Source organism: Eubalaena glacialis, chromosome 13, assembly GCF_028564815.1.
Source record: "Eubalaena glacialis isolate mEubGla1 chromosome 13, mEubGla1.1.hap2.+ XY, whole genome shotgun sequence".
Taxonomy (NCBI): domain Eukaryota; kingdom Metazoa; phylum Chordata; class Mammalia; order Artiodactyla; family Balaenidae; genus Eubalaena; species Eubalaena glacialis.
Genome location: NC_083728.1, coordinates 94614376 through 94632262, shown reverse-complemented (window position 1 = coordinate 94632262; position 17887 = coordinate 94614376). Strand labels below are relative to the sequence as shown.

Here is a 17887-nt window from a genome sequence, read left to right as displayed (position 1 = left end):
AAGGAGTTTCCTTCTCTGCTCCTGCCTAAACATTCTAGCTCAAACGTAGAGAATTTCAAAGTTCTACTGCCATGTTAAGATATAAACCCAGGGTCAACTCGGTCGTTGTAAGTGTCCAGAGCTATGAAATGATCAGAACTCCAGCCTAACTTAAAGTTAAAAGCCTTTCCCCTCCTCTGGTGAGGCCGAGGCGGGAGGTGGGCCGGGGAAGGACAGAGAAGTTTTGCTTTTCCCCTCTTACTCCACCATCCATCCACCTGCCCCAAACCTGACCTCGGAACAGCCTCTGGCAACTAGAATTCCCAGCCCAGGCCACTGAGCCAGGTGCCTCATGGACATGGGATCATACAATGCGTGGCCTTTCGTGGCTGGCTTCGCTCACTGTGCTTAACGTGGTCGAGGTTCATCCACACGGTAGCAGGTGTCAGCTCTGCGTTCCTGTTTAAGGCTGATAGTCATATATATGCCTCGTGTATTGTGTATCCACCCGCCCATCGCGGGCAGGTGGGGTGCTTCCGCCTTTCAGCTGCTGTGAATATGCTGCTGCGAACGAGGGTGTCAAACCCAAGAGTCCTTGCTTTCCCTTCTTTCAGCCATACATCCAGGTGGGGAATTGCCAGATCACTTGCTAATCCTGTTTAATTTTTTCAGGAACCACCACACTGTTTCCACGGTGGCTGCACGTTCCCGCCAGCGGGGCTCAAGGGTCCTAATTCCTCCACATCCTCCCAAATGTCTGTCAGTTGCTGCTTGTTTTTTATAAGAACCATCCTAACAGGTGAGGTGGTGGCCAGACCTTCACACCAGGCACAAGCAGCTGGGCCCTCCTCCGCCACACTCTGACGGCCACGGCAAGTTACAGGCCAGCTGGGGCTCCACTTTACCGGGAGAAGACTGGCCATGTGTGCAGAGCTGGGGGAAAATGGGCTGCTTTGGAAACAACTACACGGAACATGTCTTTTGGCTGTGGGATTTTGGCACACATGCCTTAGAGAACCTCCCTTCTAGTCGTAACTTGCTAAGATTTTAAATGACAAATGGGAGTCAAATCTCATCAAATGCTTTATCTGCAACTACTGAGATGATCACACCATTTTTCTCCTTTTTTAAAAATGTGGTTGGACTTCCCTGGTGGCGCAGTGGTTAAGAATCCGCCTGCCAATGCAGGGGACACGGGTTCAAGCCCTGGTCTGGGAAGATCCCACACGCCACAGAGCAACTAAGCCTGTGCGCCACAGCTACTGAGCCTGTGCTCTAGAGCCCATGAGCCACAACTACTGAGCCCATGAGCCACAACTACTGAAGCCCGCACGCCTAGAGCCCGTGCTCCACGACAAGAGAAGCCACCACAATGAGAAGCCCATGCACCGCAACCAAGAGTAGCCCCCGCTCGCCGCAACTAGAGAAAGCCCGCGAGCAGTAACAAAGACCCAACGCAGCCAAAAATAAATATTTATTTATTTTTTTAAAAAATGTGGTAAATCACATTAATTTTTGTTAAAAAATTAACTTGCATTCCTGGAATAAACTCAATCTGGTCTCAATGTATTATCCTTTCTAAAGTGCCTATTTCCAGATTTAATTTGTTAAGATTTTGTTTAGGATTTTTGCATCTGTGTTGAAAAATGTTGATCTCTAATATTCCTTTCCATAATTTCCCGCTCACTTTTTGGGATCAAGGTCGTGACACCAGCTCCAAAAAATGAGTTGGGAGATATTCTCTCTTCCTATTTTCAGATTGGAGTTATTTCCTTTTTAAAAAAAAAAAAAAAAAAACTAAGTTGAATTTTATTAAAATTTAAAACTTCTGCTCTGCCAATTACTGTTAAGAAAATGAAAAGCCACCGAGTGAGAGAAAATAGTAAAACATATATCTGATAAGACATATCAAAATATATAAATCTTAAAACTCAACAATAAATACAATTAAAAATGGACAAAAGATCTGAACGTACATCTCACTAAATAAGATATAAAATGGAAAACAAGGATATGAGAAGATTCACAACATCATACGCCATAAGGAATTGCAAATAAAACAACGAGATGCCACTACAGACCCATTAGAATAGCTAACATTAAAAAAAACCTGACAATACCAATTGCTGGCAAGGATGTGAAGCAACAGTCACTCTCATTCATTACTGTCTGGGAATGCAAAATGGTACAGGCACTTTAGAAGACAATTTGGCGGTTGGAGTTATTTCCTTATTAAGTGCTCTGAAGTGTTCACTGGTAAAGCCATCTGTGATTATAGCCTTTATTGTGGGAAGCTTTGAAATGATAAATTCAACTTCTTTAATAGGTAGTAGACTATTCTGAGTTTCTATTTCTTCTAGTGGAGGTTTTAGTAAATTCTGTTTTCCTAGGATTTCCTCTGTTTTATACTTTTTGGGCATAAAGTATTATTACTTTAGTATCTTTTTAATGTTTAGAACCTTTCATGATAAACTTTTACCCTCCTTATGTTGGTATTTGTGCTTTTGAACTTTTTTTTTCCTTGTCAGTCCTGACAGGCGGGTTACTGATTTTATTAGCCCTTAAAAAGAATAAACTCTTGGTTTTAATAATCTCTGTTGTATGTTCGTTTTACTGTTTCATTAATTTCTGTTCTAACCTCTATCACTCCCTTTCCTTTACTGTGTTCAGATTTGTCTGTATATTTTCCTGTTGGAGAAAAACAAATCAACATTTTTTTTTTTTTACCCTGAATGGGCCACTGGAAGCAATAACAAAGGTATTTGTGGAACTAAAGAAAAACATCTGACATCACTTTGACTCTTGTCCCTTTGAAGGCACCCTGTTCTCTCTCTGGCAGTCTCCTACAAACTCCTGTTTTTCTTTGATATTCCTAAGTTTCACAACATGTCAATACGTGTGCCTCACTGGTGCTGTGTAGTTCCTTCAATCTGAAGGTCTTTCACTTTTAACTCTTGCAAATTTGTCTCGGTTATCCCTTTGAATAGCTTCTCTGCCCCATTTTGATTATCCCTTTTTCTAGGACGTCTACTGACCAGAAATTGGCATTTCTGCTTCTATCATCCACCTTTTATGTAGCTTCTTTTATGTAGCTTCTTGTTCCTGTTTCATATTGCTCAGATAAAGACTTTTCTCTCCTTGGTCCCCCTGTTCTACTGCCCCCGTTTATTCTATTCAGTCTGGAAGAATGTCTGGGGACAGGGAACAAGAGGTCAGATCTCCCCTAAGTACTCATGTAGCCACCACCACAATCAGGACACTCAAGCACCATCACTATACAAGGCTCCTTCTGCCACCCGTGTAGTCGCACCCAGCCCCATCCCTAACCCCTGGAGACCACTCATGTGTCCCCCATCTCTGTAATTATGTTATCTCATGCATGTTATACACATGGAATCACACTATCGGTATCTTGTTATGATTGTCTTCTTTTACTCAGCATAATCCCCTAGAGATGCATCCAAGGTTTTGCATGTAGCAGTAGTTCCTTCCTCTTTACTTCTGAGTAGAACCGAGTTAATTTCCATGTTTGAAGATTGTCTTTCTGTTACTGATTTTTAGTTTGATTCCATTTTTTGTCAGAGGACATGCTCTCTGTGACTTCACTTCTTTTACATTTGCTGAGGTCTGTTTTATGGATACGGTCTATCCTGGCACGTCCCTGGGCACCTGTGAACAACGGGCATCCTGCTCTGTTGGGTGGAGGGTCTGTAAATGTCCACTGATCCCTTTGGTTGATGGTGTTCTGTGTCCTTGTGGAATGTCTAGTAGTTCCAGCAGTTGTGGAGAGTGCGTGCTGAGGTCCTCACCTGTAACTGGGGGTTGGTCTCTCTCCTTTCAGCTCTGCCAGTGTTTGCTTCGTGTATCTTGAAGGTCTGTTGTTTGGGTCATAAACATTTGCAATTGCTATGTATCTTCCTGGTGGATTGATCCTTTTATTCTTATACAGTGGACCTCTTTTTCTGTAGAAATTTCCCTTGCTCTGAAGGGAAATTAGCTATTAGTCATTGTGCTTTTTATAAATGAATGTTTACATGATATCTTTTTCCTTTTTCTTTCAACCTACCCACATCATTACGTTTGAAGTGAGTTTTAGCATATGGTAAATGACATATAGTTCACTCGTGGTTTTTTCTTCCCTCTGCAAATCTTTGTCTTCTAACTGGTGTGTATGGGCCCTTTACATTTGAACTATTGATAATTAGAGGTTAAGTTTGCCATTTTATTATTTGTGTTTGTTTCCTCGTGCCATATTGTGGGATACTTGGAATATCCTTTAGAATTCCACTTTATAACGTATTGAGTATATGACTGTTTACTTTTCTTAGTGGCTGTTCTACACACTCCCGTGCACGTATGTAATTATCAGTTTACTGGTACCGACATTTCACCACATCTAGTGCAGCATAGAAACCTCCCTTTACCGTCCTCACTTTTCAAATATAATTATTGTAAATATTTCCCCCATGTGCACCGAGCTCATCGGTATTATAATTTTTTTAATATAAATTTATTTATTTATTTTTGGCTGCATTGGGTCTTTGTTGCGGCGTGCGGGCTTTTCTCTAGTTGCAGCGAGCAGGGTCTACTCTTTGTTATGGTGCGTGGGCCTCTCATTGCGGTGGCTTCTCTTGTTGCGGAGCACAGGCTCTAGGCGCTTGGGCTCAGTAGTTATGGTGCACAGGCTTAGTTGGTCCGTGGCATGTGGGGTCTTCCCAGACCAGAGATCGAACCCGTGTCCCCTGCATTGGCAGGCGGATTCTTAACCACTGCACCACCAGGGAAGTCCCAGTATTATAGTTTTTGCTTCAACCATCAGATATAAAAAATATGCCACTTCCTTCTGGCCGCTATGATTTCAGATAAGAAATCTGTCATTCACACTGGCGTTCCTCTCTAGGAAACACGTCATTTCTCTCTGGCTGTTTTTACATTTTTTTCTGTCTTTAGTCCTCAGAGATTTAATTATGATGTTTCTTAGTATGGATTTTTAGAAGGCTTATCCTACATAGGGGTTCCTTAGCTTCTTGTATCTATGGGTTTATGTCTTTCACCAAATTTGGGCAGCTTTCAGCCATTATTTCTTCAGACACTTTTTCAGCCCACATTCTCCCTCCTCCTGTTCTGGGACTCTGGTGATAAAAATGATTGTCCTGTGGATCTGAGGCTCCGTGCACTTTTCTTTTTCAGTCTATTTTCTCTCTGTTGCTTAGACTGAGCAGATTCAATTGCTCTACCTTTCGAGTCTCCTGATTCTTTCCTGTCATCTCCACTTTATTATCATGTCCATCCAGGGGTGGGCAGTGAACACTGTGTCCGGTGATGGACACAACGTTATTTTGGTTATTGTATTTTCCAGTTCTGTAATTTTCATTTGGTTTTTTAACAACTTCTACTTCTTTGCTGAGATTTTCTGATTTTTCATTTATTTCAAAAGAATTCATAAATATTTTTAAAAGCATTTTTATGACTGCTTTAAAATCCTTGTCAGATAATTCCAAGATTTATCTTGGTGTTCACGTCAGTTCACTTCTTTTCACGTTCAAATAATGGTTTTCCTTGGTTCTCGGTATGACCAGTGGTTTCTTACTGTATACTGGACATTTTGGTTATTGTGTTAGAAGAAACCTGATTTTATTTAAATCTTCTATTTCAGGGACTTCCCTGGCGGTCCGGTGGTTAAGACTTTGCCTTCCAATGCAAGGGGTGCAGGTTCTATCCCTGGCCAGGGATCTAGGATCCCACATGCCTCGCGGCCAGAACACCAAAACATAAAAAAAAAAAAAAAAAAAAGCAATATTGTAACAAATTCAATGAAAACTTTAAAAAATGGTCCACATCAAAAAAAAAATTAATCTTCTATTTCAGCAGAAAGTTGCCCCATTTAGGTTTAGTGTGTAAATTCCAGCCTACTTTTATGGCCTGTGGTTCCAATGATAATTTTATTTCCCCAGCCCTTGCAATGCCCTTCCTATCTGCTCCATTCTCCCGGTGCTGCCCCGGCTGTCACTCCATCCCTGTGGGTGCTGCCTGCAGTGTCAGAAGGCATGTGGCCGGGCTGCCTGGTGGTTCAACAAAGACCTCAAGAAATAGCGGAACAGAGAAGCTTATGACTCACAGTTCCTGGAAGAGGTACAGGCACAATGCCCAGGAGTCAGGACCCGGGGCACACACCTGTATTAGGTCCACAGGGCTGTGCTTTGGGGTTCCTGGGCTAAGGTTGGATAGGTCAGTTCAAACCAGAGGGAGCAGGGTTTTCGTGAGCTTCACAGGGGTTTAATCTACGGGGCCCACAGGAGAGAGGTTATCACAAGGGTGTTGGGGGGGTCACATCAGGAACTTCGGTTTACTGGTGACTCTGCGGGCTGTCATCTAGGGCACGCACTCGAGGGAGGGCTCCTGTCGGTTCAAGGCCCCGCAGGCTGCGGGCCACACAGAACAGATGCCGAGGCAGTGATCGTGTACTCCGTGAGTGGCCTGTCGGCACGTCTGGCTTGCAGCCCCCTCTAGCGCCTATTCCAGGAACCTGTAAGCAAGAAAGAGAAACCCCAGGGACCCATCCCATGGCTGTTCCTCCCGTGCTGGAGTCCCCAATCAGCCCGCCTCCTTTCCAGCTCAGAGCCTTTCCCCATTGTCTGCTGAACTAGCTGCAAGGTATTTAGTTGTACTTCGTGGGGAGTAGCCGGGAAAGTGAGTCTGCAGCACCTTCTGGGGCAGGAAGTCCACCACCCCCTTTTAAGTGCTTACTCGCTCATCTCAGCCAGAGCACGGCCTTCGCAACGGCCTCACGTGGCGACTGCCTGGCTCCCTGCTAACCTGTTCTGCAACAGCCAAAGCAGTTTTCTAAAAACACAAACCTTACGTGAAACTCTCCCACCTTAAATCCTCCCTTGCATCCCCCACTGGGACCCAGTGGAGCCACTCAGAGGACCCTGCTCCCCCTGGGCCCCTGGGCTCTGGCCACAGGGCACTTTTCTTCATTTCCCGGAACAGTGTCAGGCCCCCTCCCCGTATTTGTTCCTGGGGCTGCCCAAACAAGTACCATAAACCTGGCGGCTTAAACAACACAAATTTATCTCCCCACTGTTCTGGAATCCAGAAGTCCAAGATCATGGTGTCAGAGGCTGCTTCCCCCGAGAGCCATTGAGGGAGTGAGTCTGTTCCAGGCCGCTCTCCTGAGCTTGCAAATGGCCATCTGTGTTCACATCGTTCTCCCTGTGTGCTTGTCTGTCTCCAGTTTCCCCTTTCTATAAGGACACAGTCATATGGATTAAGGCCCATCCTAATGACCCCTTCTTAACTTGATGAGTCTGAATGGCCCTATTGCTAAGTAAGGTCATGTTTTGAGGTCCTGGGGGGGTCAGGACTCCACTATGTGAACTTTGGGGGGGCACAACTGAGCAGTCCCACTCCCACCATAGGCCTTTGCCCATGCTGTCCCCTCCCTCTGCAACGCTTTCACCCCCCCCTTCACCTAGTTAACTCTTACTTACCCCCTATATTACGCTGGGGCTGTCACCTCCTCCAGGAAGCCTTCCAGTCTACGCCAAGTTCCTTGGCCTTCATCCCTCAGGACCACGGTAACTGCACGCTGATTAACGTGTCACCCACTAGACCAAGACCCGAGCCGGAGAGACCAGGTGCCCTCTCCACGTCACCGTATCCGACGGAACTGATCCGACCCGGGCATGCAGGAGAGGTGAGGGTCACAGTAGCCACCTGAGGACACGAAAGGGCACGACCACCACGCCTCACTGAACACAAGTCCGCAGCGGCCATCCTATCGGGCTCCAGACCTGCCCAGGACCCCCGGCCTGGCCCGCGTCCCCTCAGCCCTCCGACTCCCCGCCCCGGCCCCGCCCCCCGGCCGTGTCCTGTCAGTGTTCCGAGCTGCCAATAAAGTTACTCTCGGGGCCGACCGGAAAACGCGCCGTAATCCGCGCCGCGACCGTCGTAAAAGCGCCGGTCTCCCCTGGTGACTAGCAACGCGGGGAAGATGGCGGCGCTGGTGGCGACCGAGGCCGCGGCGTCCCCGGACCCGGCGGAAGCCGCCGAGACGGCCGAGGCGGCGGAGCTAAGCCGCGTACTGAGCCGCCTGCTGCCCGGTCTGGAGGCCGACAGCAAGCTGGGCCGGCGGCGCGCGCTGGAGGCGCTGCAGCGCGCCCTGGAGGCGGCGCGGCCCGAGGCGCCCGACGGCGACCCCGCCGCCGCAGCCGCCGCCTTCCAGGGCCCGTGGGCGCGCCTGCTGCTGCCGCGCCTGCTGCGCTGCCTGGCCGACCCGGCCGAGCGCTGCCGCGCGCTGGCCGTGCACCTGCTGGACTTGGGCCTGCGGCGAGCCGCGCGGCCCCGTGACGCCCTCCCGCGCCTGCTGCCCGCTCTCGCCGCGCGCCTGGCCGGCCCCGAGCCTGCGCGCCGCCCGCCGCCCGAGGCCTGCGAGGAGCTGCGCCTGGCGCTCGTGCAGCTGCTCCACCTGGCCGTGCGCCTGAGCGGCGCTGCGCTCGCGCCCCACCTGGACGACGCGGTGCGCGTGCTGCGCTGCACGCTGCTTGACCCCTTCGCCGCCGTGCGCCGAGAGAGCTGCGAGTGCGCCGCGGGCCTGGCGCGCGCCACGCCAGGTGCCCGCCCTTGTCTCCTCCCACGTCGCCCCCTCCCCAAGCCCGCCTCGGTCCGCGCCCTGCTGCACCCGCAGCCCGAAGCGCAGTGCCTGCCCGCAGTGGATGCTCGCTGGTTGCCGAGTGAAGCATCTCCCCGTCTCAGCGCCGTCCCCTCTGTCCCCCACCCCCCAGTTCTGCGCGCGGGGTCTCTCCTCTGGCTCCCCGCACACTGGGCAGTAGTGGACCAGAGCCTGCCTTGATCTGAGGACCCGAGCGCTGAAAGAACTCGCCCGAAGTATCACTGAAATAGCGACCTTACAGAAGGGTCTCAAGCAGCGGCACAACTGCTCAACCAGAGGGTTCGCTTGGCTGTCACGAAGAACCCCTGGTCGTGACTTCCTGTGAGGTCTTTAGGAAGTGGGGTGGCTTTGCCTGAGGCGGTGCTGATCCAGCTTCCTGCGGTCGTGCTGGGTGTCTGGCTGCAGGCTCATCCAGAGGTGGGGACGCGCAGTGTCTCCCCACTCAGCGTACTCTGGAGTGCCTGTCGCAGCCATCTGCAGCTTCAGGTTCTCGCCTCCCAGCTCTGTGTTCAGCTGAGATGGGTCCAGCCCCAGCCTTTTCCCTTTGGTCCTCCCAAGCCTCTGGGTCGGAGAGGTGTTGTTTGGGTCACACGCCCAACTCTGCGCCTCTCCTGGTGCTGGGGGTACAAAGCTGTGTGTGGCCAGCCCAAGGGAGCCGGGCCAGGGTTGAGGCTCCCAGGCTCCCCTGGTGACTGATGGTCTCCCCGTCCCACAGACCACTTCCACATGCAATCGGAGTCCTTGATCGGCCCCCTGATGCAGTCCATCTCCCACCAGCACTGGAAGGTGCGGGTGGCCGTCATCGAGGCCACGGGCGCGGTGATCCAGTTTGGCAGCGGGAAGTCAGTGGACGACGTCCTTCCTCACTTTGCTCAGCGGCTCTTTGATGACGTCCCCCAGGTAACCAGAGTTTATCCTCCAGGCAGTCCCTTTTCTCCACCAGAAGTGTGCCAGTGTGCTATTTATCACTCACTCACTTTTGTCTTTTTTTAAAGACACTATATGTGACGTTAAATGTCCTTCCATCATTCGCAGTCACAGGTGTTCCTATTTCACGTCTTTGAGAAGCTGGGGGAGAGCTGAGTTGTCTTAATATATTTGTTATTCTTAATTCTAAGGAATGGGGAAGAGGACTGCTTCCTTTTAGGAAGAAACTCTAAACACTATTTCCACGGTTTGCAGAAGCATCTGTAACATCCTCCTCCATCAAGGTGATTTAATTGAAAAGCCGCAGAGGTTGGCGAACGAGGCCTGGGAGGAGGATGGAGCCAGGGTTGGTGTGTTGGGGCAATTCCTTCCATTGGCTTTGGGGCCTGAGGGGAGAGAGACAGACAAGACAGGCAGGCAGGTGGAGGTGAGAGAACCGGCTCTTTTGTTGGCAGAAGCCAGCTCAGAGGGCGTGTCGTGGATCTGAGGCCATGGGGAGCAGAGTGAAGGCTGTGAGGGCAGGCTCTCTCCCAAAGGGAGGATGGGGTGAAGGGCTCTGGTCCCTTGGGGCGGGAGGAGCAGTGGTTGCCGGTGGGGGACTTGCAGGGTGGTCGGCATGTGGCCCCTGTGGCCCCAACAGCAGAAGTGCCAGCCTCCTCGTGTCCTGTCCATCCATACATTAAATATCATCTCATTCCTTCCCACAGAAGTCCTCCACGTCCGAGGCTTGGGGCTGGTGTAAGGTACGCAGGGCCCCCAGCTGGAGCTGGCCTCCCGCTCCAGGCCTGGGTCTGGCCCCAGGCTGCTCGCAGCAACCCACCCTGCCTCCAACCACAGGTTCTTGATTTGTTTCTTTCTTCTGTTTTTTTTATTGGCGTATAGTTGATTTACAACGTTGTGTTAATTTCTGTTGTGCAGCAAAGTGATTCAGTTAGACATATATGTACGTTGTCTTTTAAACTTTTTTCCATTAGGGTTTATCACAGGATGTTGAATATAGTTCCCTGTGGTCTACAGTAGGACCTTGTTGTTTACCCATCCTATATATACTAGTTTGCATCTGCTAATCCCAAACTCCCACTCCATCTCTCTCCCACCCTCCTCCCCCTTGGCAACCACAAGTGTGTTCTATGTCTATGAGTCTATTTCTGTTTCAGAGATAGGTTCATCTGTGTCGTATTTTAGATTCCACATATAAGTGATATCATATGGTATTTGTCTTTCTCTGACTTACTTCATTTAGTATGACAATCTCTAGGTCCATTTATGTTGCTGCAAGTGGCATTATTTCATTCTTTTTTATGGCTGAGTAATATTCTACTGTATATATATACCACATTTTCTTTATCCATTCACCTGTCCATGGACATTTAGGTTGTTTCCATGTCTTGGCTATAGTGAATAGTGCTGCTGTGAACATAGGGGTGCATGTATCTTTTCGAATTATGGCTTTCTCTGGATATATGCCCAGGAGTGGGATTGCTGGATCATATGTTAGCTATAGCTTTAGTTTTTTGAGGAACCTTCATAGTGTTCTCCATAGTGGCTGCACCAACTTACATTTCCACCAACAGTGTAGGAGGGTTCCCTTTTCTCCACACTCTCCAGCATTGGTTATTTGTAGACTTTTTAATGATGGCCATTCTGACCTGTGTGAGGTGATACCTCATTGTAGTTTTGATTTGCATTTCTCGAATAATTACCGATGTTGAGCATCTTTTCATGTGCCTGTTGACCATCTGTATGTCTTCTTTAGAGAAATGTCTATTTAGGTCTTCTGCCCATTTTTCGATCGGGTTGTTCGGTTTTTTGTTGTTGAGTTGTATGAGCTGTTTGTATATTTTGGGAATTAATCCCTCGGTCACATCATTTGCAAATATTTTCTCCCAGTCCATAGGTCATCTTTTCGTTTTGTTTATGGTTTCCATGGCTGTACAAAAAATTGTGAGTTTGATTAGGTCCCATTTGTTTATTTTTGCTTTTATTTCTGTTGCTTTGGAGACTGACCCTTGGTATGATTTATGTCAGAGAATGTTTTGCTTATGTTCTTTTCTAGGAGTTTTATGGTGTCATGTCTGTGTTTAAGTTTTTAAGCCATTTTGAGTTTATTTTTGTGTATGGTGAGAGGGTGTGTTCTAACTTCATTGATTTACATGCACCTGTCCAGCTGTCCCAACACCACTTGCTGAAGAGACCGTCTTTTACCCATCGTGTATTCTTGCCTCCTTTGTCAAAGATTAATTGTCCATAGTTGTGTGGGTTTATTTCTGGGCTCTCTAGTCCATTGATCCATAGGTTTGTTTTTGTGCCAATACCATGCTGTTTGGTTTTTTTTAAATAAATTTATTTATTTTTGGCTGCGTTGGGTCTTCGTTGCTGCGCACGGGCTTTCTCTAGTTGCGGCGAGCGAGGGCTGCTGTTTGTTGCAGTGCACGGACTTCTCATTGCGGTGGCTTCCCTTGTTGTGGAGCACGGGCTCTAGGCGCATGGACTCAGTAGCTGTGGCTCGCGGGCTCTAGAGTGCAGGCTCAGTAGTTGTGGTGCATGGGCTTAGTTGCGGCATGTGGGATCTTCCCAGACCAGGGCTCGAACCCGTGTCCCCTGCGTTGGCAGGCGGATTCTTAACCACTGCACCACCAGGGAAGCCCCTACCATGCTCTTTTGATTACTGTAGCTTTATAGTATTGTCTGAAGTCTGGGAGGGTTATGCCTTCTGCTTTGTTCTTTTTCCTCAGGTTTGCCTTGGCAATTCTGGATCTTTTATGATTCCATGTAAATTTTAGGATTATTTGTTCTCACTCTATGAAAAATGTCGTGGGTAATTTGATAGGTATCACATTAAATCTGTAGATTTCTTTATGTTTTATAGCTTTCAGCACGTAAGTCTTTTACCTCCTTGGTCAGGTTTATGCCTAAGTATTTTAATTTTTTGGTTGAAATTTTTAAAAGATTTTTTTGTTTTAATTTCCTTATGATGTTTCATTGTTAGTGTAAAGACATGCAACCAATTTCTGCATGTTAATCTTGTATCCTGCTACTTTGCTGAATTTGTTCATCAGTTCTAGTAGTTTTTGTGTGGAGTCTTTATGGTTTTCTAAATATAGTATCATGTCATCTGCATATAGTGAGAATTTTACCTCTTCTCTTCCAACTTGGATACCTTTTATTCTTTTTTCTTATCTGATTGCTATGGCTAGGACTTCCAATATATGTTGAATAGAAGTAGTGAGAGTGGGCATCCCTGTCTTGTTCCAGATTTTAGGAGGAAGGCTTTCAGCTTTTCACCGTTGAGTATTGTGTTGGCTGTGGGTTTGTCACAAATAGCTTTTATTATGTTGAGATATGTTACTTCTATACCCACTTTGGTAAGAGTTTTTGTCATGAATGGATGTTGAATTTTATCAAATGCTTTTTCTGCATCTATTGAGATGATCATGTGGTTTTTGTCTTTTGTTGATGTGGTGTTTCACATTGATTGATTTGCATATGTTGAACCATCCTTGTGACCCTGGGATGAGTCCAACTTGGTCGTGGTGTATGATCTTTTTTATGTGTTCTCGGATTGGGTTTGCTAATATTTGGTTGAGAATTTTTGCATCTATATTCATCGAAGATATTGGCCTATAATTTTCTTTTTTGGTGGTGTCTTTGTCTATTTTTGGTATCAGGGTGATGGTGGCTTCATAGAATGTCTTTGGGAGTGTTCCCTCCTTTTCAGTCTTTTGGAAGAGTCTGAGGAGGATAGGTGTACGTTCTTTGTATGCTTGGTAGAATTCCTCAGTGAAGCCATCCAGTCCTGGATTTTTGTTTGCAGGGAATTTTTGTTTTGTTTTTGTTTGTTTGTTTTTTGCCACACCATGCAGTTTGTGGGATCTTAGTTCCCCAACAAGGGATTGAACCTGGGCCCTGGCAGTGAAAGCGCCAAGTCCTAACCACTGGACCGCCAGGGAATTCCCTGCAGGGAGCTTTTTTATTTTTTATTACAGATTCTACTTAACTTCTAGTAATCGGTCTGTTTAAGTTTTCTATTTCTTCTTGTTTCAATTTTGGTGAGCTGTATGTTTCTAGAAACTTGTCCATTTCTTCTAGGTTGTCAAATTTGTTGACATATAATTGTTCATAGTATTCTCTTATGGTCTTTTGTATTTCTGCAGTATCGGTTGTTATTTTTCCTTTTTCATTTTTCATTTTATTTATTTGGGACCTCTCTCTTTTCTTCTTGGTGAGCCTAGCCAGAGGTTTTATGATTTCCTTTTATATTATGCTTGTGTTCTCTTCTTTTTGGGTTTTGTGAATCTGTTGTATGTTTTTGATTTGTGGCTACCTTGTTTTTCAAGTATGTTAACCCATAATTATATCTACTTGCTTTAGACTGATAGTCATTATGGGCTCAAACACATTCTGGAAAAAAAAAAAAAATCTACATTTTCTTACTCTTCTCCCCCACACTTTATGATTTTGATGTCCTCTTTTACACCTTCATAGTTATCCTTTTGTCATTCATTGTGGTTATTGTTGCTGTCACAAAAATTTTTTTCATTTTTTTTTTAACCTATATACTGGTTTATTTAAGTGATTTACTTTCCAATTGTGATTTTTCTCTTTCCTATAGCTTCTCGCTTCTTTTCTATTTAGAGAAGACTTTTCAATATTTCTTTTAGGATAGGTTTAGTATTGCTGTATTCTTCTAGTTTCTGCTTGTCTGAGAAATTCTTTTTCTCTCCTTCTATTCTAAATGGTAATCTTGCTGGGTAGAGTATCCTAGGTTGCAGATTTTTCCCTTTCAGGACTTAGAATATATCTTGCCACTCCTTTCTGGCCTGCAACATTTCTGTAGAGAAATCAGCTGATCATCTTATGGGGGCTCCCTTATAATTAACTCGTTATTTTGATTTGTTTCATTTTTTAAAACAGCTTTATCAAGCCATAATTTACATACCTTACAATTCCCTCACTTAAAGTGTTCAATGTTTTTGATATATTACATCATTAATTTTAAAAATTTTCGTAAAATGTTTATAACAAAATTTGCCATTTTAGCCATTTTTAAGTGCACAGTTCCGTGGCATTAAGTACATTCACAGTGTTGTGCAACCATCACCACCATCCAAAACTTTTTTTATCGTCGCGAACAGAAACTCTGTGACCGTTAAGCAATTACTCCCCGTCCCCCCCACCCCCCTGATGACCTCTAATCTTTCTGTCTCTCTGGAGTTGACAGATCTAGCTGTTTCATGTAAGTGGAATCAGGATGGGGTCTGTTGTGACTGGCCTCTCTCACTCAGCGTCATGTTGGTGAGGCCCATCCGTCTGTGGCAGGTGTCAGTGCTTTGCTCCTTTTAAGGCTGAATAACATCCACCGTGTGGACAGACCACGTTGTGTCCCTCCATTCATCTGTCCACAGACTCTTGGGTTGTTTCCACCTTTTAGCTGTTGTGACTAGAGATGCTGAGGACGATGGTGTGCAGGGATCCGTTTGAGTCCTGCTTCACTTCTTTCGGGTAAACACTCAGTGGAATTGCTGTGTCCGTCCTACAGTAACACATGTGTAGCTTGTTGAAGTCACCAAAGTGTTTTCCACGTGGCTGCACTGCTTTGCATTCCTACCAGCAATGTACAAGGGATCCAGTTCCTCTGCATCCGTGAGTTGGTATCTCCCTGTGGTTTTTACTTGCATTTTCCTGATGATTAGTGATGTTGAGCACCTTTCCCTGTGCCGGTCACAGTTACTTTATACAGTGAAACATTGAACTTGCACGAGTCAGGACAGTTTTGCTAGTGTGTGTGCAGACAGCCAGAATGGCTCCAGGTGCCTGTTCTATTACACAGGAAGATTAGAGGCTCTGATCACTTACCCAGGAAGTGATGAGAGGCCTGTCCCTCCCTACTTTCTCAGCAGGGGACCCAGAGGGATGGCCTTGCTTCTCCCTCGGGAGCCTGGTCACTTGAGGTCTGCAGGATATGTCCAAGGAGGTGGGAAGGGGTGGTGTCCCGGTGCAGCAGGGCTGTCACAGCTTCCTCCAGGCCCAGAAAGGCCCCGCCCCCCTGAGTGCACCATCCAGGTGAGAGCACCCAGCTCAGGTTAAGTCACTGCCCATAAACAGGCACATGCCCTCGGTTGCCCCGGGGTCGCCCTGACCGTCGGGAGCTCCCTCTGCACATTGCTCATCTCTGATTGTAGATGTTTCATCTAGAAGACGGAATTCTGTGTGCTTTGTGTAGTTGGGATAAAACACTGACCCTGTTGTTGAGGCTCCAAGGATGTGACCGTATAGGCGTTTGCCCGGGAGCCTCCCTGGGAACAGCCCCACCTGCCCCGCTGCTGGCGCCCCGCAGGTGATCAGCTCAGGCCCTTGGGCACTTGTGCGCGCCTGCCCTGGGCCAGAACCCTGGTGGAATGGGAGAGGGAGCAGGTCTGGTTGGCCCCCAGCCCCTCACTGGTGCTCAGGAATGACAGAGGGGGCCACGGGGAGGGGGGCAGACGGAAGGGGAGGGGAGGGGCAGATGAAAGAATGAACCTTACCTCCCAGGTGAGTTCCAGTGACGTAGAGGAGAACCTGAAGCCGAGGCAAGGAGGCTGTTCCTCGTCCAGTGCTGGCTACTTCGGGGGCCCGCGGGGTGTGATGTAACCCGAGCCCCCATGGGTGGGATCCTGCCCAACTAAACTGGAACGGGCATCGGAACCCTTGGGTCCAATCAGAACATGATAAAAACGGAGGCCTGTTGCTGCTCCCTGGGTCACATGCGACACGAAGCTCACCTCTTGGGTGAGGTGGGTAGAGGCATGCACGCCACCTTCTCGGACATAGGCGGCCAGTGCCCAGCCCAGCCAGGAGGTTCCCACACAGGAGGCCGCAAACATGCCACAGGGCTGAGGCGGGGCTGCGGGACCTGCTGTGGCCAGTGGAGGGTCCGGCCTGAGCCCGGAGGACAGGGGTCGAAGCAGCGAGACCTAGGGTCCCAGCGTTTCGTTCCAGGCCTGAGATGTGGATGGCAGAGCTGCCAGAGCACCTGAGCCGGCTCTGGGGCCCCTCTGTGACCGCACGGTGGGCCCGGGGCTGCCGCGGTCCCCACGCACGTGAAGGCCGCTCACCGTCTTCTGCCTGCAGGTGCGCCAGGCGGTGACGCGCGTGGCCGGGGCCTGGCTGCTGAGCCTGCGGGACCGCTACTCGTTCTTCCACAAGCTCATCCCGCTCCTGCTGAGCAGCCTCGACGACGAGATCCCCGAGATCGCGTAAGTGGCGACGTGGCGGACGGGCCGAGGTTCTGGGTGCCGGGGCCAGCGCGTCCCGCCCCAGACCTGACGAGCCGCATGCCTCCCTCCTGCTCTGCCTCACCAGGCGCTGGCTTTTCCTAAGTTGTTGTTTACAGCGGTGGTTGTTTCCTTTGGTCCAGAGTCTTGCAGGAGCCACCGTGTCCACGCATCCTGCGTGCTGGGAGGCCATGGGGCTTTGACAGTACAGTTTTGCATCTTTAGCACTTTGCTTGGGTTAGTGATGGAGGCACAGCAGACTCGCTGGTGAGTTCCCTCGGGCAGAGATCCGGCCACCCCCCGGAGGGCGCCCCCCGACCTGGGTCTGTGTTGTGCGGCAGGTGCGGGGCGGCCGGCCTCTGGGAGCAGGTTGGGCTGCGCTGGCAGATGGAGAACGAGGAAGACCTCAAGGACAAGCTGGACTTCGCTGGTCCGCCCCCCACACACCACCCCTCGCCAGGTGAGCGCGGCCAGCCCAGGCCAGCGGTGGGGCAGGGCAAGTCCCTCGCGGTCCTGGGCAGGCCTCCCTGGGTACGTGCGGGCACAGCCAGCTGAGGAGCGTGAGACTGATGGGGAGATGTTGGACATGGGTGGTGCTTTGTCATCTCACAAAGCTTTTCTGTGAGCTTCGCCTGAAGAAGCAAACACGCAGGTAGCTGGTGAGATGCAGTCCTTGTGTTTCGGGTGATGCTACCCTCAGAACAGAGGCTCCCGTTGCTGGACCTCCCGTCCTGCCCCTCGTCGTGGTTCTCTGCCAGACTGTGAGCGTCCGCGGGTGCGTGTGTGTGCACGGGCACGCCGTGTTTTCCCTTAGCTCTTGAGTCAGATCCGGGCTGCGTTTCCAAGGAAGCCCCCTGCTCGCCGGGCTGCGGCCCTCCTCCTTGCCCCTCAACCCCACACATGTCTAGTTTCTTCTGCTCTGGAAACGCTTTCTGTCTGGGAACGAAGTCCCTTCCTCTGAACTTGATCGGACGCCTGTACCACTGCCGTCTGTCTGCAGGTGTCTTCTTACAGTGGAGCGATGGTGGAGTGCCGCTGGCAGGGACAGAGCCTG

The 17887-nt window shown here is 48.8% G+C and overlaps 1 protein-coding gene and 1 long non-coding RNA gene across 2 annotated transcripts in view; one reads left to right on the top strand and one right to left on the bottom strand.

Annotated features, from left to right (window-relative positions):
- Nucleotides 1-5818: 5818 nt before the first annotated feature.
- LOC133103829 (uncharacterized) lies at nucleotides 5819-7775 on the bottom strand. The gene is made up of 3 exons (XR_009703389.1): nucleotides 7473-7775; nucleotides 7022-7226; nucleotides 5819-6505 (listed from the first exon to the last, which is right to left on the bottom strand). It is a non-coding gene; the product is annotated as an uncharacterized LOC133103829 (long non-coding RNA).
- Nucleotides 7776-7967: 192 nt separating this feature from the next.
- DNAAF5 (dynein axonemal assembly factor 5) overlaps nucleotides 7968-17887 on the top strand; it is a 35565-nt gene continuing 25645 nt past the window's right edge. Inside the window, exons 1-4 of the mRNA XM_061209241.1 lie at nucleotides 7968-8594; nucleotides 9369-9553; nucleotides 16691-16815; nucleotides 17175-17293. Coding sequence (XP_061065224.1) covers nucleotides 7976-8594; nucleotides 9369-9553; nucleotides 16691-16815; nucleotides 17175-17293 — 1048 coding nt within the window. The 5' untranslated portion in view covers nucleotides 7968-7975. The remainder of the gene's footprint in view (nucleotides 8595-9368; nucleotides 9554-16690; nucleotides 16816-17174; nucleotides 17294-17887) is intronic.